Genomic DNA, 24,590 nt, shown 5'->3' with positions numbered 1-24,590 from the left:
ATCACCATTATAAGTCTAGCTACCATCTGTCATCATACAAAGTAATTATAATATTATTGACTATATTCCCTATGCTCTACTTTACATCTCCATGACTTATTTATTTTATAACCAGAGTTTGTACCTCTTAATCCCATTTCACCCATTCTCCCTACCCACCAGTTTGTTCTCTGTATTTATGAGTCTATTTCTGTTTGTTTTGTTTTTTTGGATTCTACCTATAAATGAAGTCATACAGTATTTGTCCTTCTCTGTCTGACTTATTTCCCTTAGCGTAATACCCTCTAGATCTATCCATGTTGTCATAACTGTATTTTGCCAGATTTAAAGGGTACAGCAGAACTCATCCCCATAGCCACCTAGTTCTTAGTGCTAACTCATTCAAATATGTGACTGATTGCTTTGTTACCAGAACAGAGTAACTGGATAAAAATTAAATGTACCCAAACTCCTCAAAATGGCTAACAGTTACTTCAGAATCTAACATTGAGCACATTTAAGTTACTATGACTGAATCTGCAAAGGTATCTGTAAGTCTCTACATTCCAGAAATGAAAAAAGAAGCCACCTTTGAAGACTGTAACTCAGAGTGTAACTTTTGGTTCTAAATCTAATTATTGTGAATCTATGTTTTTTGTTGCTCTTCACTGATACAGTGCTAAGCCATGGAGACATTTAATATTATAGTAATGCTTTTTTACTAATTCTAGCTTGGTTAATTATTAGTCACTGTCAGAAGACAGTATTTTAAAACAGTGATTTTCCTATTTAATAATCTAGCTACAAAAAAAAATAAATAAATAATCTAGCTACAAAAAAGCAATTCTTTACTCTGTAAACAGAGCTCCAAAAGGAAAGCAAATATAGGAGAAATAACCAAACATTCTTAATTTACTGGTCTCCTCTTCACAATAGGCAACAGAAAAAAAAAATATCTGACACTTGTGGAATGTCACTCCTTCAACATTCCAGAGATTTATATATACACTTGAATGTACTAAAAATAAGGACGACAAAAGTCTCAATTTAATAACCTTCAGAATGTTGTTCAACAGGATTCAAAACTACAAAACAATGGCTTATGAAGATTTAGTCTGGTGAACAAAAGATATTTTTTCTGTTTTCATAGTTCCTTCACACAAAGATCTTTAGACAACTTAATATAAATAATAAAATTGCCCTCTCAACATCAAGCATTTCCTAGAACTGTTACTCTCTGATTCTTAATTTCTTAACTGTGCACTGAAGGCCAGCTAGGAAGGAAGGTTTTCTCCCCTCATAGCTGAATTATTTTTCCTTAATGGCTAAGCGAGGAGCTAGAAAAAAGTTGAGGTTTCTAAGAAATGACAGTTGCAAATTAATTCTTCTAGTCATTCTTGATTTACTAGGTATTTATTAAATTCTATTACCAGTGACATCTTGCAATGCTTAAAAGAACCAATAACTGGAACATTACTTAGTAGCAACATATTAAATCAAGAAATTCATAGAGTTGTTGACCACTAGCTTGGTAATGACTCCTACAGTAACTTGGATCTTAAAATATAATCTTTCAGTGACATAAAAAGTTAGAGACTAAAGTGAGCTGGGCCAACTTATCAAATGCCAGGAGAGTCTGGCATCAGTTGTCTTTACTGGAGGAAGAGTGTCATAAATTCCTCCTCCACCCATTTGAGTCACTGATGACTTTGGCCAGATCGTTCAATTTACCTGTTTACTTCACTTATCATTTTTATATTACAGTGTAGTAATACCAAGAGCATCTTTTAAAAACACGTTTTGGATTGAATAACAACATAGCCTGTACTCAATCAATTCGGCAAAAGGAAGTAAAGAATTGAAGGAAGTAAAGGAACCAGCACAGATAATGATGTCTCCCAAAAATGAGTTGACTCCTCCCTCACCAGAAGGTTCCACAGCTATTACCTAGAAACAACATACACACTGCAGATTGGCTTCCTTCTCAACTCCTGAGCCTCCCAGTGTGTGTATAAACACAGAAATAACCACAAGGCAAAAACAACACTCTGATTAACACACAGAACTACCCTGTAAAAGTTGTGTCACTAGAGAAAAACACTGTTTTACTCTATCAAGGGTTAAAATGGTATCACTTCTAAGCATTACAGCATGGAGAAAATGTACATATGGTTTTGGCAAATACTGAACTTCCAATCAAATTATGAATCATGAATAATTATTTTCACATCCAATTAAAGGAAAAATTTTCAGGATATTTCTTCTAGGGAAGAAAGTAGATTTCATAAAATCTAAACTTCTGTGAAATTTAAGGATATCTAAAAAAAAAAATTGGAGCATAGTCTTATACCAAATAAAATACAAGTGCCACATAAGGGAGATAATACTCTCTTTTAAAAATAGAACTTCTTTACATAATAAGGGTTCTTCAATTACACATGTGGAATTTGTAAAGACAACACTCGAGGTCACTGGCTTTATTCAAGAATCATATAACATGATAACCTTCCAGATGTCTTTGTGCACAAAGAAGTAGAGACAGTCAGGGACCATTTATCTGCCTGCAAGCCCACTGTTCCTCTGATCCTATGTGTAGTTATACCTCTACTCTCCCAAGCCTTCCCTCAGGCCATGGCATAAGCCTAGTTGTGTGCTTTGTTAGCATATCAGAGATTTGCTCTTTTGGTAAGATTAAAACCAGAACAGAAAACACCTAGTCATTTGCTATCTCCTGTGGTAGACCACACTGGCAAAAGCCTGCAATCCCTCTTCTTCAGCTCATTCCTTCATTGTTGTCTCCTTCCTTTTCTTCTCTCCAAAACATCCTGCCCACTCCCTCCAAGGGAGCTAATTACATAATAGATGCTAGAAGGCTGCCTCTGTTCCGAAACCTTGTCACCAGTGAATGTGACCTGACTTTAAATATAACTCAGAGGTGACACTCCAAGAAAACTGTACATAAAGTTCAATGTAACATCTAGCTCAGTTAAAAATGGTTTCAATGAGAACTAGAATTTGGTGCTCTCTTAGTCTCTGGAAACTAGTTCCAAATGCCAAACCTCATTTCCCCTTTATCAGAAAGCCCTTCAGCAGGTACACCTTTCAATTTCCTACTTCCAAAGATCTTTTCCAAATGTCCTAGAGACATTGACCTCAAAGAGCTTATCAATACACTGAAAGTGAACTTTCTAACCTATGAATTATTTGGTCAATCACACATACATATTTCTATTATCTTTCTGTTGACTACATTTTCTAAATATATATCCCCACATTAATCAAATTTTCCTATTGGTAACTAAATTTTTAAAGACATAATGAAGATATTATGGGTTTTTTTTTTTTTTTACAAATTAAAAAGAAGTGGTTTTTGTTTTAGCTGTTATTTAGCACCTCTTCGTTTGCCTAGTTTTCTTCTAGATGCAAGTCTGCCCATAAACACCTTTGAATGCTTAGTAAAGACAGAGCATTGCACTAAGGATACAGTGAAGCTGCTAAGTACAAGGATATTCTCTTATTCCAAGTATCTCCTAGCACTTATTAGCGAGGTACCTGGTATTGTGTAGGTGCTTTAAAAATATCTGCAAAGACACCTGCTAGCTAACGTTTAATACAGAAGTTTTTCTGTGATCTAAAATCTCTGTCTTCTTTATAGAAATAAATTTAGAAAAATGTTAACCGTTAGTTTCACTCAGATGTGAGAAATCATTTTAGGCTGTTCCCAACAAGGATACCTCCCTCTATTAGGTTTTCTGTTGCCAGACAAGTCAAACCTTGATGTTGTCTCTCCTGTCAAATGCTGACCAATAAACTATCAGATATATTAATTTGGACAAGTTATCTTAAGTAAACTCCTTACTAAGATTTTTTACTATTACCTCCATTTAAAGCCATAAGCTATAATATCTTTAAAATAAAAACCACATTGAGTAATTAATGATCACATTTCCCTGGGTAAAGTAAGAAACATATAAAATTTAAAATTTTTAAATTTGGGGTGCCTAGGTGGTTCAGTAGGTGGGCGTCCAACTCTTGGTTTAGGCTCAGGTCATGATCTCAGGCTTGTGAGACTGAGCCCTATTGGGCTTTGTGCTGGGTGTGGAGCCTGCCTAAGATATTCATATTCTCTCTATCCCTTGCGTTCTCTCTCGTTCTCTCTCTCTCTCTCCCTCCCTCCCCGCCCCCATCACTCCACCCCCCCCTTCTCTTAAAAAAAATAAAGTTTAAAAGCATTCAATATAAGCATTTATGGTCACTTTAATATTTTCAAAGATCAGTAGTAAAATTAATATAAGTTTAGTTTCTAGAATTCCTGTGGTAATTTTGTATAGCGTAGAGTTAGACCACAGCACAAATAGTTAACAATGAGTGCTAAGATGGGGAAGTGTGTGCAAGAGCAACAAGTCAGTATTAATTACACCTCATGATTATAGTTTTATTATGACAGGACTTTTACTTAGCCTGTTAGGCCCGAAGCATTCTGAATGAAGTGAGTCGAGCAAAGTTTGAGTCGTCTGACAACAGACTCCTCTTATTTTAAACCACCTCAACAGTTAGAGCACTAAGGGAGCTCACTCAAACAGGACATTTCCCAATACCACATCAATAGCAAAAAAGCATCTAGCAGGGGCCTCTGAGTTCCTGTCCTGGTTCTGTTGTTTACTCTTAAGTAACATCTCTAAATTCCTCTCCACCCCTGCAAACAAATCAGAGTGCTATGTTGTTCTCTTATAGATGGACTTGGGTTCACTCCAATTTTTGCCACTATGAAAATGCTTCTAAAGCTTGTCTGTATGCATCTCTTCATCCCTGGATCCTTAAAGCTTCCTACATTCTGTTTCTAGAAATAAAAACATCAGCGTCAAACTCTTAATACTTGTCTGGCAAGAAATTTGGCAAAGTGAATCAATTTACTTTTGCCTCAGCAGGCACCATTCATGTGCCCACCTCCTGGTAGGATAGAACTGCAGCAGCCCAGTCCCTCTGCGCATCAGCTGCATGATCTTCCTAAGAGCTGCCAACTTTATAACCACCACTCTTAAGGGGTATACAAGATTTCACTGATTTTATCAACCACATTATAGATATTTAAGGCATTTTTTATATTTTCCACTATGAAAAATCTTTATACATATTCCCCCCATTTTGTAATCTTTTTTTTTATTCTCAAGAGGAAAGATTATTGGGGAAAATCCTGTAATTTTTATGGTAAGTTAACATACAGATTATATTAACTAAAAAACTAGCATGTAATTACTTGACAGGTATTGTTAACACTGCTTTTCAGAACTGTACCAGCTTACATTCAATTGGTCATTTTGAACATATACCATTTTGCCATAATATGCCATCATTTTGTAACATTTCAAATTATTTACCATCTTCAATTTAAAAATAGTATCTGGGGCAGACCAGGTGGCTCAGCGGTTTAGTGCCACCTTCAGCCCAGGGCGTGATCCTGGAGACCCACGTCAGGCTCCCTGCATGGAGCCTGCTTCTCCCTTTGCCTGTGTCTCTGCCTGTGTGTGTGTGTGTCTCATGAATAAATAAATAAAAATCTTTTTAAAAAAATAGTATCTGGTTTTAGCACAATTATTTCTTACTAATGAAAATGAAGGGATCCCTGGGTGGCGCAGCGGTTTAACGCCTGCCTTTGGCCCAGGGCACGATCCTGGAGACCCGGGATCTAATCCCATGTCAGGCTCCTGGTGCATGGAGCCTGCTTCTCCCTCTGCCTGTGTCTCTGCCTCTCTCTCTCTCTCTCTCTCTCTCTCTCTGTGTGTGTGTGTGTGTGTGACTATCATAAATAAATAAAAATTTAAAAAAATTTAAAAAAAAAGAAAATGAAGATTTTACTCCTTATTTCCAGCACTTATTCCACAGTTTATTTATTTGTGAAGTATTTGGTTACATCTTTTGCTCATTTGTCTACTCATTTCCTATTCCAAATGTGTATCTCACCAGTGTATTTGAACTTTAGATAATGTTTAAGTCATTTTGCTTAACGTATTTTTCTCAGAATGTTGTCAGAATATCTATTTAAATATGGATTTAAATTTATTTATTTTTCCCTCACTCCTTCAAAACTTAGAATTTTAAACTGCCTCAAAAGGTTTTAACTCTTCAATTTTATTTTTTCAGCTTTGTATTATTTTAACCTTGGCTATTTGGTGGGCTTACAAATTCATCCTTAGACAATTACTTATCCCAATACAATGACCTGAGTGATTTATCTCTTTTGTGTGTTTTCATATCTCCTTTATCATAAATTCCTATGTGTAAGAATGTATTTTGGACCTTGTTCCTGTATTAATATGCACATTTACAAAGCAATCCATAATATTTATTTTTTTTCCAATCCATAATATTTAATTGCTGTGCTTTGTCATGTTTGTCACATGTTCTATGGTTGAGACAAGCTCATTTGACAGATATTTTTATTTTTAGAATTTTTCCTATTCTTATCTTCTTATTCTTCCACATGAATGTTAAAATAATACTTATTAAGAGAAGCCTGACTACATTTAATGAGTACTGGATTAAAATTATAAATTAATTGACATCTATTACCCTATGTAGAAATATAGCTTACCATTTCATCTCTTAATTATTACAGCTTACCATTACATTTTCAATATCCAAGGTTAAAGTCTCACACATTTCTCTAAAGAATGCTAAACTTTGTCACTATTGCTTTTAACTTCTTGGATCCCATCTAATTTTCTGACTGGTAATTGTTAGTATATAAGAAACTCTAGAGATTAAATCTCTCATATAAGGCAATTGTTCTATTTTTAACTGATATGATACATTATATATTTGTTCTTTTTATAATATTCATTTATTTAACTTACTTCTCAATACACTGACCAGGATTACCATACTATGATTGTTTCACAGCTAACATACTGTTTTCCATGTGCCTACCTGAACGCCTTTATTACATTAAAACAGACTTCAGTATAACTTCTTGCTGATCAACTTTAATAAAACTGCTCATAACTCATACATCTAGCATACACATTACATTACTTCCTTTTATTTTTTTTAGACCATCATTCTCATTTCTTTCTCAGAAGCCCTATCACTGAAATGCTGGTTGTTCTCCTCTTAGTAATTTATATTCAGGGCAGGAAAGGCCTGTAGATGGTACCTGCCAGGTTTATGAATTAGGACTAAAGCCTCAATACGAAAAACCTTCTGCAAAATTTGCCATGAGTCTGTACAACATGACTATTATAATAGAGGTGAACTTTTAAATCATTTATTTGCTAAGCCAGGCTTCAACTTAATAAACTATTTTTAAATGATGTTTTGTTATATGTAGGTATCAAATTACAGAAAAAAACTGACTATAAATCTTCAAAATAGAACATACAGATTGGCAACCACAAAATGCAAACATGCAGAGAAAACAGTTTAAAATTTTCAGATTGTCTTTATAAACACAACACTTGCATCTTCATTTGCCTACTACTAGGTTATCAAATAGTATAGAAACTTTGAAGTTTATATTACTGTAAATGAAGAAAAATCATTTTTAAAATTTTCTTAAAGATTTTATTTACTTATTTACTTAAAAGAGGGAGGGGAGGGCGGGAAGGGGAGAGAGAAAGAGACCACACATGTGCGCAACACTTGCCTACAAGGTGGGGGCGGGAGGGGGACCGGGGGTAGCGGGGAGAAGGGAAAGAATCCCAGGTAGACTCTGTGCTGAGCGTAGAGCCTAACTCTGTGCTGAGTTGCGGAGCTCTAACTCATGACCCTGAGATCATGACCTGAGCCAAAACCAGTAGTTGGACACTCAACTGAGTGAGCCACCCAGGGAGCCCAGAAAAATCATTTTTATTATTTATATTGCAAATGGCTATAACATGGTTGGGAATCAATGAATAGTGCTGGCATGCTAGAGAGATGTAGGAAAACAACTATCCTCCTCAGGAAATTCTAAACCAGAAGTAACTAAGAAAAAAGGCTTCATTAAAGAAGTTTCTCTGGCCTTCACATGGTATCACTGCCATTCGATGTATGAAAGTCTCCATTTCTAACAAAAGACAGACCCCTCTTGCATGAATGAGAAGTGACAAAGTTCTTTGTCCTATATCTTAAATCACTCAAGTATCCCATAGAAAATTAACAGGAATCTTTTTCAAAATAATTTTTCTCCTTGTATTGAACACATCTTTAACAAAATGTTTTATGTAGATAGTGTAGTGGTCCCATGGCATATATAAATAAGAACAGAATTTCTCAAACCAAATAGGTGAATATCCTGATTCACTCTTTCCAAGCTGTAAACCATGGAAAAGAAGGCCTGGTAACAACAGTGTGAGAAGAGTTTTCTCAATAATTTGTGCCAAGTTCAAAAAGACCTAAACCACTGAGACATGGCTCACTTGTAAACTTCTGAGGCATGGCTGATTGACCTGGGATAGAGCAGACTGGCAATATTCCAGGGATGGGAAGTGACTAACCAGAGACACACCCAATAAAATTATCTTCAAATATATCTTCTTACTTCACAAGGTGAATAAAGAATGTTTTGTTTTCATATTTCCAAGATCACAATCATAAAATGAGTAACTGTGAAATTACTAACTTCTATCACTAGCTAGATATGCCTCAACCAAATATGTCTAGAGAAGAGAAGTGATTCTCCTAAAACCACAGAGTGAGAAAGGTTGAGGATATTTACGTAGTGGCAAATCTCATATTTTTAAAAATATAGAGTGAGGTCCTTATGAACACTAATAAACACTGCCAATAGAGGACTGATTAATGAATACTATCAATAATTAACAAGGAGCTGGGGCAGTGGTTTAGGGCTGCCTTCAGCCTGGGGCCTGATCCTGGAGACCTGGGATTGTGTCCCACATCGGGCTCTCTGCGTGGAGCCTGCTTCTCCCTCTGCCTGTCTCTGCCTCCCTCTCTACCCCCCTGTGTGTGTGTGTGTGTCTCATGAATAAATAAAAATCTTTAAAAAAAAAAAAATGAGCTGAAGTCACCTTACAAACTCTTGTCAATCCTTTTACTAATTTGAAAAAAATCCCAAATTAGATTTTGTGCCCATCTCACTGTTTAGTAAAGAGAGATTACATGTCTAAGTTATACAGTAAAGAATTACTGTAACAGACTTTAACCAGCAGAGTATTCTTTACCACTCAACTCAATTAGATCTCACAGTCAATCAAACTAAATGATACTAAAATGATTAACAGAAGATACTAAGTTCAATAGTCAATTAGAATAAAAGGCAACATTATCTCATTATGCAGGTATATATCTGGTCTAAAACCCCAGTGCAGAGTTTATACCCAATTTAGACTATCTGAAATGTCAGAACACTGCCAGTTGGGTGGAAGCTATAATAAGCTCACTTCCTCTAACTCTTGACTTCATTATTTCAGAATGCCAGCTCAAAAAGGATAAACTATGACTAACGGATAAAAAGACTGCTGAAATTAGATAAAATAATCAGAAAACTCTTTAATCATAATAATGAACTAGGATGCCTAGAGATGTTTAAGAAGCAACAAGCAGACCCCGTATTTCACAAGAATCCGTTTTCCTGGCAGTGAACCAAGCAGAAGTCAGTCTTTTCCTGTAAGAAAATGAATTCAGAGTTTTAAAATATCCTAATCATATTTCAGCTAAAACTTGAGATCTCTCAGGGGTAAAATATTTTCAAAGACAGATGGCTTACTATATTTACCATTAATTTAAGAGTCAGGACTTTTAATACCAGACCCTGAACGTCAGATTTTGCTTTCTTGGTAGGCATTATAGCTCAGGTGGAGATGATCAAACAGTGATGCCTCCTTAATCATCTTATAGACTAACCAGCTAGGCTTTCTTCAGCTACAGATGTATACAGAATAGAGTTATCTATAGGCTTTTTCCCCCAACATTGCACCTTTGAGATTAACATGCTTCATTAACCAGTGGCTGTAAACAGTGTGATTTACAATTAAGAGAAAGGTTTTTTTTAATACAAATATGCAAGGTTTTGATGTCCCTCAGTAAAAACAACTGCCAATTACCATAGCTTAATATTTACTTATGCTACTTAAGGAAATTTAAAGAATACTGGGTTCCGGACATACTGATTAGACTTAATCTAGTAATGCACAAAACCCCTAACTGGTATTCCAGCTAGGAAACAATCTAAGAATGAGTTTTTAGAAGCTGTGAATTAAAGTGATTTTTTTAAAACCACAGTATCTTTAAACATGCATCCAATGTTTGCTCTGAAGGTAGAACTTATGTATTTAATCTAACAGTACTGCTTGTGGTCCAAACAGTTTTTCATCAACTCTGAATATCTTCTCAGGTTGGGTATGGCTTTTACAAATCACCTCAAATCATTGAGACACCAGGCTGTTGCATAAATTGCATTTTAAATTAAAAAAAACTAAGTGTCACAAAAATATGTTTAATGATCTTGTTATAGAGTTAATGCCCCAAAAAAGAGATCCCTAAAAATGATTTAAATAGTTTATCACTGGCAGTATATACCCACAAAGTGATTTCTTTGAAAACATCACCTATGTGGGTTATATACTCTCACATGTCCACAAACAACTCAGTGCTTCATATGCACACTTCATACCCAACACTTATCCTGACTTGTGGAGCTTGCAATGAAAAAAGTTAACTTGCTGCAAACCTCTAAACAGTCCATACTCATAGCTAAGGTAGTTCTCAAATCACATGCATCTTTCTAACTATCATTCCCCCCTTCATCTTCTGAATGCATTAGAACACACTTAAATTCTATAGTTTTCAAATTAATATAATTTCCTAACATTAACCAATTAGACTGACCATGTGTTCTACTAGAATTAGTTTAAGCATATTTGGTAATGGCACTCTAAATGTGACATCAGAAGAGGACAAGAAACACTCCTTAAACTTTACTTGTGGCCCTTCTTCATATGTCAGCTCTGCTATGTATTAAGTAGAACCATATGAAATTGATATTTCTGTAGGTTACACAGGGTTGGATATCAATAACTTCATATGGTTCAATTAATAACATTGCTCTGAGACAAAAAAGCTTGAACATCTACCAACAGAGCTAGTGAGATAGAGGTTGTTATCTACATGGCCATCTTCCTAGCAACAACTTATACAAAGATAGTTTATAAAAACCCTAATGTGGGGATCCCTGGGTGGCGCAGTGGTTTGGCGCTTGCCTTTGGCCCAGGGCGCGATCCTGGAGACCCGGGATCGAATCCCACATCAGGCTCCCGGTGCATGGAGCCTGTTTCTCCCTCTGCCTATGTCTCTGCCTCTCTCTGTCTCTCTGTGACTATCATAAATAAATAAAAATTTAAAAAAAAAAACCCTAATGTATGTATTATGAAATTCTGCAACCCTGTTGGGCAGATCAGATATGCTGATCTCCATTTTACAGGTAAGAAAATAAGGCTCAGTCACTAAGTCAATTTCTCAAATGTCTAAAAGTAATGGGGCAAGGAATCAAACCTAAGCCCTCTGGCTCCCGATCTTTGCCGCAAACCACCTGCCTTCAAAAGGATAATCAAAATCATCTAAATACAAGTACATTTAACTTCCAATGCTTACTTGTGGACAGATTCCATAAATACCTATGTGATAAGTGTCTAGATTGTAGTACTTAAGCCCTTTCAAAAATGTGGATGCATACTCAAGGACATTCTTATAACTTATTTGCTCACTTCTGCAACCTGCACCCTTACCCAGAACTTCATCTTTACATCCCATGGGCCTGCCTCCCCCTCACCTCCAATGGTCACATACCTGGTTAACTTCACTATGCACCCAGTGGGGGACAAAACAGTGGGGCTAGACACACGATGTAGGCTTCATACCATCAACCATGCCACCAGCCTAGTTTACTTATGATAACCAAAACCTGGGATATTGATTTTTAATAATATATTAATTGAATGAATGGCCCATGACTCAAATTGACTGTGGAGATGTAATGACTCCACTTAAAGCTTAAAAGAAAAATTTGTTACTTCATAAACTTGTTCTACAAGCATCACTATTAACTGAAGAGGAAAAAAGTCTTCTATTAACTTTTAAACCAGGCAATTCCATATGTTAAAATATTCAGAGTATTACAATGTAATACGGCTTCCTCCTGAACCACCCACCCCTACTGGCCCATCAAGCAATAACAGAACCTTTCTTGTTTATTAATTTAAAATAATATATATTTCACCAATGCTATCTTTAGATGCAGAGACTGATAACTCCTTCCTACTGTCTGGTACTGTAGGGGTGTCAATTTGCAGAGATCAAATCTCACTTGTTACCAAGAAAACAGATCTGTGACTATGGTGGCCATGGGGAGGGAGTGATGACAACTAACAACACACATACACATCTTTGCTTTTGAATTATTTTTTAACTGCTTTAAATACTTACTCACACAACAGAACACCATTCTCTAGTGAAGCTCGAAAATCCTTTGTTTCAAAATTCTTCTCTGTTACTGCCTGAAAAACAGATTTGGGCATTAGTTTTCTCTTAATCAGAGTTACTACACAAGTCAAATGTAGCATGCGATTAATTAATGTGCATCTAATGTTATCCTTGAAAGATATACGTATGTCATCGAAAGTCATTCCATATAGGAAATTACACATGGTTCTATATTATAAAGAGATAGATTAACCATTTTATAGTATGAACAAATGTAAACAGAAAAAAAAACCACAATGAGAGTTTTCTGTAGTGGGACAATTTTATGGGTAATCAACAGTAGTTAGAAGCTACATTTCCAACATCTTTTCTATAAAAATCCTATGGGCAATCTAGCCTACCAAGAGTAAATAAAAAGAGATTAAGATATAAACTTGAAATATCAACTATTTATGCACATCATTAATTTCAATCCCATCCTTCAATTCCTCAAGTTTCGTGACAATGCTAAATTGCAAAAGGCATGACTCTCCTTAAATGGATTCATGATATGGCCCTGATATGTGTAATGAGCTACATTTACTGAAACATCCTATAGAGAATGCTATTAAATCCTGAAACAGAGAGACAAAAGACAAGCATGGAAGATGCACAGACTTTAAACAGACAACTCCCCCACTTAAGGCTATAACATATAAAGGTCACCTACAGTTAACCACAACCAATGTTCCTTAGCAAAACTACTGGAAAAACATCTACAGATCCTGTCTCTCAAGAGTAGAATAGCTGGGAAGAAAGGGGACCTTAAGACAGAGAAGCAGAGAATATGGAGGCCACTGTAGGAAAAAGCTTTCTAAGAACAGCTCCTGAAACTGGGTCCACAGCTAAGGGTGTGGGCAGAGTGCACTGAGCGGTGATCCCAGCAGCCCGAGAGACATATCCACCACATGTGAGGAGGAGTCCTTGCTCCATCTGCCACTCAGGGAAGAAATACCATGTAGGAAATCTGATTTGGGAAGCCCCTGATCTTAAACCCTAAGTGAGCTGCCAGGCTCCTGCAGTCCTCACTCACTACTGCTAGGTTTTCATCCCACCTAGAATTCCTGTATGCCTTCCACAACTTTTCCATGATGCCCAACATCACTATAGCAAATTGTTAATTGACAGAACAGCAGTTATATTTAGAATAGAAGTTAGTTTCTAATAAGCTGGTTCTAAAATATGGGCAGGATCCTGGGCCAGGAGGTAACACACTCAAACACAAGAAGAAGAAGTAGAAGATCCTTTCCTGTACACAGCATTAATCTACAGAAAGGCTATAATGCCTCATGAATTAAACATTTCACTGAGTGTCTCTGTTACAGGCACTTACCTAGATAGTGGGTGGAGATCTAAAGAAAAAAAAATGCAAGCAGCTCTTCCCTCAGGGACCTCATAGCCACATAAGTGAAAGACAATTTAAAAACGCAATAAAACATCCAGAATGGTACATTTCTTTGGGGAAAATCTTGAGTGGCTCATGGATTATCCCAAGTAACCTGTGCAGCACAAATTATCTTGAATTTTCCCCCAAATAGATTCAAAATAAACTCAAGATGAGCATTGAGGGGCACCTGGGTGGCTCAGTCAGTTAAGCATCCAGCTCTTGATTTCAGTTCAGAGTATGATCTCAGAGTCCTGGAATCGAGCCCCATGTCCGGCTCTGTGCTAAGCGGGGAGTCCACTTGAGGACTCTCTCTCTCTCCTCTGCCCACCCACCCCCACTTAGTTTTTTACATTTCTTTCTAAAAAAAAAAAATAATAAATGTTAAAAAAAAAAAAAAAAAAGATGAACACTGACCCCAACTAGTGAAAACATAGTAATATCTATCTGGGAACTCCTACCCAAAGTCAAAAAAAGGATGAAAATGTTCCAGGAACATCCAAAACAGAAGTCAAAGTCCATTCTTTCTGGTCATAGGACAGCCCCTCAGAGCCACCAATACTTAATTATTCACCACTGACACAATCTGGTGATTAACTTCCTAAATTAACTTAGATTAGAAGCAGTGAGTTAAAAGAAAGAAGAATTGTACCTATAGACACATGGATAGCAGTGAGGAGTGACAATCTACAGCCCTGGATGGGGCTAGTCAAGAGGGCAGGGCAGCAAATGGCAAAATGGAAAGAGAAAGGGCTCATGTCAGACAAAAGTATACTCACAATCCACTTTCATTACCTAAGAACTGTGTGATCTGAAGCAAGTTGAATAACCTCTCTGAACCCATCTACTCATCTGAAACAAGGAAAATATCTCCTACTAATTAGCTTGCATGCAATCAAATACCTGAGGGTAGCTAACAATCGTAGAGTTTAGCCTCATCATAAGCACCAACTTTCAAGTTAGCACTCTGACAACACACTCTGATAATTAACTCTCCAAGGAACACCTCTGCACCATATAGAGCCAAGTTACAGTAAGAATATTAAGTAGAAATAATGAAATACAGAGATATTCAGAAAACCACCCAAGTATCCAGAATGGTTTATTTCCAAAAAAAAAAGACTATAGAAAGGCAAAAATCAAAGTTCATGGATTTCAGACCACCCCCATCCATATGTCAATATACTAATGTACTCCAATGTGTGTAAATTATACACTTTCGTATATAATACATACATATATATGTATACATATATGTAAAACCAGATTCCACTTATACTGTATTTATAAAGAAGACAGAATATAAAAGCTAAACAAAGATTTAGTTAAATAATGGTCCATATTTTAAGGACACAGGAATCTAGCATACCCTGTACATTACTGAAGGTATTATAAAATGATACCACCTTTCTAGAATGTAATTTGTGACATATGTTTGAAGTCTTAAATTTGCATACTCTAAAGCACACCAAGTGCAGATCCAGGAATGTATACTAAGACAACATGACAAGAACACAAAGACATGACGCAAGAATTGTTTCACAGCTAATGCTGTGTAATAGCAACAATTATAAGCATACCGAATGCCCAATAAGAAATTGGTTAAATTACGATATAACCATAAAACAGAAAACTATATGAAATTTAAACTAATGTCATAAAAGTAGATTACTTGTAAAGAATACTTAATGTAGGGGCACTGGGTGGTTCAGCTGGTTAAGCCTCTGCCTTTGGCTGAGGTCATGATCTCAGGGTCCTGAGATGGAGGACCGCATTGGGCCCCCCCACTCAGCAGGGACTCTGCTTCTCCCTCTCCCTCTGCTGCTTCCCTCTGCTTATGCTCTCTTGCTCTCTCTCAAATAAATAAATAAAATCTTTAAAAAAAGAATACTTAATATATTCATTATAAAGTAATTTATGTAATACATGGAGTATACCAATTACTATAACTCTATAGTAGGTGTTATATGAATAAATATAGAATAAATACATTAACAGTAATTATTTCTAAGTGGTAGAATTGTACCTTATTTAAACAAATTTTTGCTTATTTACATTCAGTAACAACCACAGTTGCTTCTTGTGCAATAGATATACAAATTAATTAGTATTTTAAAAACTTCAAAAAGGTCAGAAACCATCAGATTTGAGTTAATTTCCTGTATCTCCCACATTTAAAGGGTACACTTGATCTTAGCCAAAAGGCCGAGAAGCGATTCCACATTTAAAGGATAAAGGAAATTTTTATGCTACGCAATTTTTCTCATTATCTATGAAATCTACATAATCCTTAAATTCAATAATCCTTAATTTTTCCCCTTTCACCAAGAAAAGGCTCAGAAAGTTTTTAAAAAATTGTCTTCAATCTGTATATAGATTTTTTTTCCATCTAAATTAGTGTATTAGACCATGCAATATATCTTCTTAAATAATCCTCCACTGTTTCTGGTACAAAAGATAATTTGGTAACTTAAAAATGTTCCAATAACTTTTTTTTTTACAATGTTCCTGGATAAAAGAAAACTGGATTTTAATACATAATGATTACATGTGTGAGAGGCAGAGAAAGAAAGAGCAAACATGACACTCTACCAGTAATAAAATGAAAAATTATCTTTACGTGGTTTAAGAGTTTCCCTGGACATTTTCATGTACAAAATGTTCATATTGTATACGCTAGCTACCTCAACCTCAGTATTCAAAATGTCTGATTATTGTAAGAATTTTTAATTAGCCAATTATATAACCATGTAAATATAAACTCATCTAAGACCCATCCAAAGAAATTAAAAAGGTTATCCTAGAGTTTTAATTTTAAAAAAAGCATAAATTTATGTATTTTTAAATATTTTATTTATTTATTTTAGAGAGAGGGAGGGAGACCAAGTGAGGGGAAGGGGTAGAGGAGAGGGAGAGAATCTCAAGCAGACTTCACACTGAGCAGGGAACCTAAGTGGGACTGAATCTCACCACCCTGATATCATGACCTGAAATGAAACAAAGAGTTGGATACTCAACTGACTTACCCACCCAGATACCCCAAGAAAGCACAAATTTATAGCAGGAATTTTCGGGCTAGACTACCACATTCATTAAGAAACTACAATAGGGCATCTACCACTGCCAGGTGGGGCCAGGTCAAGCTCCAGAGCCCCTGGTCTCCCTGCCCTCCTATTTCCTACATCTAACTCCAGACAAGCCAACTTAATTCCTTATTGTTCTCAACTGTGCATTGGAGATACAAAGTACCTACTTCATAGGTTACTGAGAATTAAGTGAGATGAAGTAGATGAGGCGGTCAACACTTGATTGACTCAGGAAGAGCACTAACAAATGTTAGCTAGAAAAATTAACTGTTTCTATCCATCTGTAGAATGAAGATACAGAGTTTCATCTTATCAAACAAAAATCTGTTTTGCCAGACATAATATCCTTTAATTAAAGGAAAAAAACTGATTTACTACATTATAAACATCTACCAGACTACTTTCTCTATCCTGGAAAGTATAAAAATTACAGAGATCTGTAAAGGAACTCAAAATAGAGTGAAGGCAGTTTGTTAAAAAATAATAACTTTAAAATTTAAACCCATCCTTATTTTAAGAAGAATTCAGTATGCTTAAATTCCAGAATTTTGAAAGAACAAACTATCTAGGAGTTCTAATCTAACAATTACTATTGCGTTCAATAATTCTGACCTTACTCATTAGCAAGTTATTTGAGGTGTGATACATTTTACGTAACGAGGCTGTGATTCATAGTAACTAAATACATAAAGACTATGTGTTTCTCTCTTAAGTTATCAGAACTCAACACAAACAAGAGTCATAATCACTGTGTAGTCAAACAGCCACACCTTGCCTTCTACAAAAACTTGGTGTTTTCCGCTTTCCATATTTCCCTAATGCAATTGAATAGAACTATTCCCTGAACTAACCTGAGAGGTATATCAGACAAAAAAGATCTGAGGTTTAATCCTGGACCAATCTTACTCAACACACTTTTGACAATCCACTGCTCAGTCCCCTAATTAAAACAAAAACAAAAAACAAATATTTGCCCTATGTACTTCATAGTATACAAGTGATGTGTAAAAATGTTTGATTCCTCTAAAAAAAAACAAGCAAAAATACATACTAGAATCAAGACTAGTGCTTTTTCCAGTCACGTGTCCTGTGTGTTGACTGGCCATCCTACAGGAAAGAAGCTAAGCAGCAGCAGGACCAAAAGTGAGGCTCTTGGGTGAGAAGCTTCCAGTGGAGTTAATTACTCTGCGTACATTAAGGGTGGAGCAGCAGGCCAAAAGCATACTCTGCATAAACATTGCTGCCAAACCTGTCTTACCAGCTGCAATCTCCAGAGAAACCCATGATAGGAAGTTTTTAAAAGGCATATTTTGTGGAAGAAAATATCTATCAGTTATCACAGACAGTAAGTGCAAGTTTGGAAATTTCAAAAAAGCCATTTCTTTTCCTATGAAATATATTAATATTTTTGAAATATATTAATTCAATAAACAAATGGAAGCTACCTACATACCCTCTACTTTTGTTTATGGTTTTATTTTAATCCTCTGGCTGGATGAAATTTACCACCAATATAAGCAACACGTTTCTCTAACACTGCATCTCTCCATTCCAATTCTGACCGCATAATCCACATGACTTAAATCCCAAACATTCTGGGAACTTCTCAAAGACCACTTCATACCAGACTGGTTATCAGCAAAACATCCACTAATGCAAGTCAGCAGACACTCATCTTGTTTAAATTTTTCGATTCCTTTTAAGCAGCCATGTAAAAGATGTTCAGAATCCAAAAAGCACTCTTGATCATATTTTTGTGTGAATCACAGTATAAAAACACAGTGCCCATTTGAACTTGTTTTAAGAGAGGGAAAAAAACTAGGCTACTTTGCAAAAAAAAAAAAAAAAAAACTAGGCTAGTTTGCAAAAAATCTAGGCTATGAGCTTCAACTGAACCCACAACTAATTCCAAATTAAGTTACATTCTAACTGGTCAACTACTAGATCATGTTTAAGATACATTCATATCATCATTGTGACCATCATTTCAACCTAAGTTGATAGTTGAAAGTTCAACCAACAAAACAAATACCCAAGGAACATTTACCACCAGAAGTCACTGTGGAACACAGGACCCACATCACGAAACAATTCACAAAAGATGGCTCTACCTTAAATTTTCCATTCCAGGATATGACTGAGTGTTCACCTTTGAATAAGAGGGTCCACATAGGGCATTACCACCATAGCTGAAGCCCCAGGCCCCATCTGCCATGCTTTGTAGTCAATCTCTAAGGCTGTCAAAGAATTAAAAACACCTATCTCTCCCTTATTCCATTAAAATTCATTTTGGGGGCACCTGGGTGGGTCAGTCAGTTAAGCATCCTACTCTTGATTTCAGCTCAGGTCATAAACTTCAGGGTCCTGGGATGGAGACCCATATCAGGCACCATGCTGGGTGTGGAGCCTGCTTGGGATTTTCTCTCTCCCTCTGCCTCTGCCCTTCCTCCACTTTCTCACAGCTCACAGTTGCCTTCCCCGGATGCCAAATTCCATTTTTAAAGCAATCACAAGAGTCCATGGAAGCATATCACTCTAGTGATAATACCTTTTCAAAAGGGAACATTCTTGGACGAAATGTTCAAAGTTAAGAGCTTGTTACCACTATGGATTTGCTACCTGAAATTTTTTCCAGACTAAACAATATGTTGGAATTTGACTTCCCATTTAAATTAATGTTCTTAATTCTAACTAAGGTACTAAGGAAATACTCAGATATTCCATGTAATGACAATCGCTCTGCACGTGCCTGACATGGTGCTTATTAGCATTAGGAATATAAAAAGTAAGATGAAGTAATTCTTGGAAATTCCTCTTGAAAAGCCTAACCCTGGGCAGCCCGGGTGGCTCAGCTGTTTAGCACCGCCTTCAGCCCAGGGCGTGATCCTGGAGACCCGGGATTGAGTCCCATGTCGGGCTCCCCACATGGAGCCTGCTTCTCCCTCTGCTTGTGTCTCTGCCCCTCTCTCTCTCTCTCTCTGTGTGTGTGTCTCTCATGACTAAATAAATAAAGTCATAAATAAATAAATAAATAAATACATACATACATACATACATACATACCTACATACCTAACCCTGTTTTGAAATGTGTAGTCAAAATGGTATTTAAGGCTGGGTATCTCTTTAAAATGTGGTTAACCCTCAGAATTACAGCATGTTCTTGGTTAACTTATATTGTATATTCAGCAAATAACATTGCTGTAAGCAATATAATTCTCAAGTCACTGGCCTGTCTGAAGATTTGGCATCGTACTACATAATATCCTGGAGTATTCTAGGACTATCTTTGCCAATGCTAATATCACTTGAGAGCAAATCCAAAGCCAGCTCCCAGTCTTCCAAAACACTGGTAATCAGAATTGCATAGATCACTGAATTCTAAATGGAATGAGAAGTTTCATAATGGTCAAAAATCTAAACATTTTTCCTGTCCTGTTGCCCCTTAAATCTTTAGTCTTGGTGATTCATTTAAGTTATACCTCCCACTTCACCTTCTCTTGGGAAAGACCCCCAGGCCCTCATAAAGTCAAGAGGGAAAACAGCAAAATGTGAATCTCTCAGCTGAACCCCCAGATAATTAAAAGCCAACTGTCTTTATAACCATTAAAATTCTCATTCAATCATCATTAGGCCAAATGTCAGCTATGCTCCAATTTAAAAGTACAAAAACAAAAGAATTGAGTTTAAACATAATTTCTTCTCCAGAAGTGGCCACTTCCTATACAAGTAGTAACTTTTAGTGTACAGTCCCAAATTATTTTGGCTAAAACATAATCATTTACAAGCCAAAAACTGAACTGGAAAGAACTGAATAAAACCAAGGGAAGAGGAAAATTTGTTCCAGGGCTGACAACTTATGTGCTGGGTTTCATCTAGATATGAAATCCAAGACAAGTTAGTAGTTGCTAGTTGAGTTCACTGAAAACATCACACGCAAAAATTTGCCCAGGTTTTACAGCTCTATTTTGTGTTCTGTTAATCACAAAAACTACTTCTAAGGGTAAAGTATAAGCTACATTTGGTCTATAAATACAGGTTCATACTCCAATGTATGCTGTTGCAGACAATAGGAAAAAATATTCCAAGGGGGAAAAGTCTACCAAAAGACTAGTCTAGTGCATAAATTATTAGTTTTTTTTTCTAGATCAAGGAAGGAGTTTTTAAATAACTAGCACATGAGGCACACATAGATGTGAACATTCATTATCAGGATATTTTAAGTATAGTTCAAATGCTTAATATAATCACGGGTTCTCAAGAGTCAAGAGACATCCTTCTTTTTTGCAGAAACATCTCACACACACATTAGCAAGTCTCAACAATTATCTGCTTATCTCCCTGTGAATTACTATGAGAGTCATCACTGTGGGAAACATTCATTTGGGGAAAAGAGTGTGTCTATATTATAGGTGAGAGTCACTACTCATTTTATATGAACTTCAAATTGATAGTTACACCTCTAACATCGATGATATGCTTTGTCTCCAGTATATGTTTTGTATTAAGGAATGGAGCTGAGGTGATCACTAACACAAGCATTCCCTAAATAATTCTTAATGGATTCCTATTGCAAACTAACAATGCAGTCCTTTTTTTAAAAAAATATTTTATTTATTTATTCATGAGACACACAGAAAGACAGAGGCAGAGACACAGGCAGGGGGAGAAGCAGGCTCCCTGCAGGGAGCCCAATGCAGGACTCGATCCCAGGACTCCAGGATCATGCCCTGGGCTGAAGGCAGGTGCTAAACTGCTGAGCCACCCAGGGATCCCTAATGCAGTCCTTCTGGTACCTATCCATCAACCTTCCTTCCATTCAACAATTAATAGGAAGCAAAAAAAGATAATTGCAATATATTCCTAATCACATTCCCAAGAGAAATAAAAACATGTCCACACAAAAACTTGTATATGAATGTTCACAGCAGCATTACTCATTAGCCAAAGCATGAAAACAACCCAAATGTCTATCAACTGATGAATGAATAAGTAGAATATGGTATAACCATATTCTGATACAATGGAGTAACATTCAGCCATAATACAGGATGAAGTACTAATACATGATACAACATGGACGAACCCTGAAAACATATAGCTAGGGGAAAAGAGCCAGACACACACAAAAAAAATCACATATTGTGTGATTCCATTTATGTGAAATGTCCAGAACAGGCAAATCCATAGAGTCAGAAATTAGCTTAGTGGTTGCCAAGGGTTAGGGGAAGAAAAGAATGGGGAGTGACTGCTAATGGGTATAAGGTTTCTTTTAGAATGATGAAAATGTTCTGAAATTAAACAGCAATGATGGTTGCAAAACTCTGTGAATACACCAAAAACCAATGAACCATATACTTTAAAAAGAGTGACCTGTATAGTATGTGAATTATATCTCAATAAATATGTTCTTTAAAAACTCAAATAGTACACCTAGAAATGTGTACATTTTATTGAAATTTAATAAAGATGATTTTGGGGCACCCCAGGTGGCTCAGCAGTTTAGTACCACCTTCAGCCCGGGGCGGGATCCTGGGGTCCCAGGATCGAGTCCCATGTCGGGCTCCCTGCATGGATCCTGCTCTCTCTGCCTGTGTCTCTGCCTCTCTGTCTCTAATGAATAAATAAATAAAAATTAAAAATTAAAAATTAAAAAAAAAGTTGATTTTTAAAAAGACACTTCCAAAAAGCCTCAGATATTATCCATACCCCAAACACAAAAGATGTTCAATAGGTGCTAAGCCAATAAAGTAATTTCTGTACTCTAAATGCCTACCTCCCTTAAAAAGTTATATATAATTTCATAGAAACAGGACTAAATTTCCAAAGTGGAATTTCCATCCCCTCTATCTTACGCAGATATTTGAATATTAAATTACGATATTTCCTTTCACTTTTTGTATCTTTCCATCTTCAAATGTGTTATCTTTGCATAATATCTAAACAATTCCATACCCCTAAGTTCTCTTACATGCATTTATTTTTGATAATTCACTTTACTTCTATGGTTTCAAAGCATAAAAGACTTATGGTGTAAGAAAGAGGACCACAGCTCAGTGAGGAGTCTGCTTCTCCCTCTGCTTCCGACTCTTGCTCTTTCTCACTATCTCTGTCTCTCTCTCTCTCTCTCTCACTCTCAAAAATCTTTAAAGATTTTATTTATTTGAGAGAGAGAGAGAGAGAGAGCATGAGCAGTAGGGAGAGGCAGAGGGAGAGGGAGAAACAAAGATACCCTGCTGAGCAGGGAACCCCAAATGGAGCTTGATCCCAGGACCCCAAGATCATGATCTGAGCCAAGGTCTAATGCCTAAATGAGTACCCATGTGCACCAGTTTAAAACATCCTTGATGAGTAATAATTTATTTCTATTTATTGGAATCACTTGTTTCAAAGCTATAAAAGTTAAAGTACTGAGAATAATTTTTAACACTATTCTAGTATATTGAGACATAAAAAGATTGGTATGCGTGTTCCCGTTTAGGGACACAGAGGAAAGACACTGCCCAAAAGAATAAATGAGACTGTTTACTAAAAAAAAATATATATATATATACACACACACACATACACACACACTGGTGACCACAAGAACTCAAGTTCAGGAAAGCAGCTTGACCTCTCTCAGTGTTGATGGCTCCCTCTGACCCCCTTCACCTTTCACTCATGTCTACCCCTGAGGTTCTCAGCACAGTTGGCAAACGTATATTCACATTCATGATTTCCTATTGGCGGAAGTTCCTAAAGGAGAAATCACAGCCCACAAGCTGATTCCCACCTGTAGACATGTTTTGTTTGGCCTACACAACATGTTGAAGTTGGGAAATATGAACCAAAGTTCTGGAATGCTAGCTTCTCTTTAAAAAGGAAAGCATCTGACAACATTGGGCATGCATTACCTCATCGCCCCAACAGGCTGTCCCTGAGTCAATGATAGTTTACTCTGGAGAGAACACACTTTCTAAACAGTTACAACCCTATGCTCCCATACTGGCTAACACCTACCCTTTTTCATTCATGAACACTATCAGGCTGGCCCCTGCAGCCATGTCCCTTTGAAACAACATGGGTTTTGGTTTTTTGTTTTTGTTTTTCATTTTATCCTCAAGGTCTAGCACTACTCTTGCCCTGTAGGAAGGACTCGTGCTTATGGACTCAAAATCACCTGTGTTGCTTCTAGAACAATCCAGGCATTTCTCTAAGAGGTCCTGATTCAAACAGCCTGGACTAAAACCTGGAAGTCTACCTTTTTCAGAAGCACCCTTACTGAGTCTTGCTAAGAATGGTCTCTGATAAACACGGTTTTAGTGTTAGGTATCTAGGCTTCTTATGAGTCTTTATTTCTTTTTACAAAAAGAATTTGGACTACATCACCGCATCTCCTCCCAGCTCCAAAAGCTTTTTGGCTCTTTATTGTAAGGCTAAGGAAAGCAAGTAGGAAATTAGTTCCTGTTCCCTGCTACCGCCTGCTGGCACATTTTTGGTACTGCAAAGGAATAAACTGCAGTCCTGGAAATACTGTCCTCTACTTTTAACAACTAGATCCAAGTACATAAAAAATACAACAAAATAGTTAAAAAACACAAAACAAAGCTACATTTGATGAAAAGAAAAAAAGAAAGATCTTACAATTTTAGTGTCAATTATACCTCAATAAAGCTGATTTTTTTTTTTTTTAATGTTAATACCACT

General features: G+C 36.4%; 1 protein-coding gene across 20 annotated transcripts in view; it reads right to left on the bottom strand.

Moving 5' to 3' along the window:
• The window catches only part of LMO7 (LIM domain 7), a 206,671-nt gene that overhangs the window by 116,415 nt on the left and 65,666 nt on the right, over positions 1–24,590 (bottom strand). For all 20 annotated transcript variants that reach the window (XM_072760751.1, XM_072760722.1, XM_072760756.1 and 17 more), the window contains one exon: positions 12,397–12,467. In XM_072760751.1, coding sequence (XP_072616852.1) covers positions 12,397–12,467 — 71 coding nt within the window. The remainder of the gene's footprint in view (positions 1–12,396; positions 12,468–24,590) is intronic.

Source organism: Vulpes vulpes, chromosome 6, assembly GCF_048418805.1.
Source record: "Vulpes vulpes isolate BD-2025 chromosome 6, VulVul3, whole genome shotgun sequence".
NCBI lineage: Eukaryota > Metazoa > Chordata > Mammalia > Carnivora > Canidae > Vulpes > Vulpes vulpes.
The sequence above is the reverse complement of the archived record's forward strand: the minus strand, read 5'-3'. Positions and strand labels throughout refer to the sequence as shown.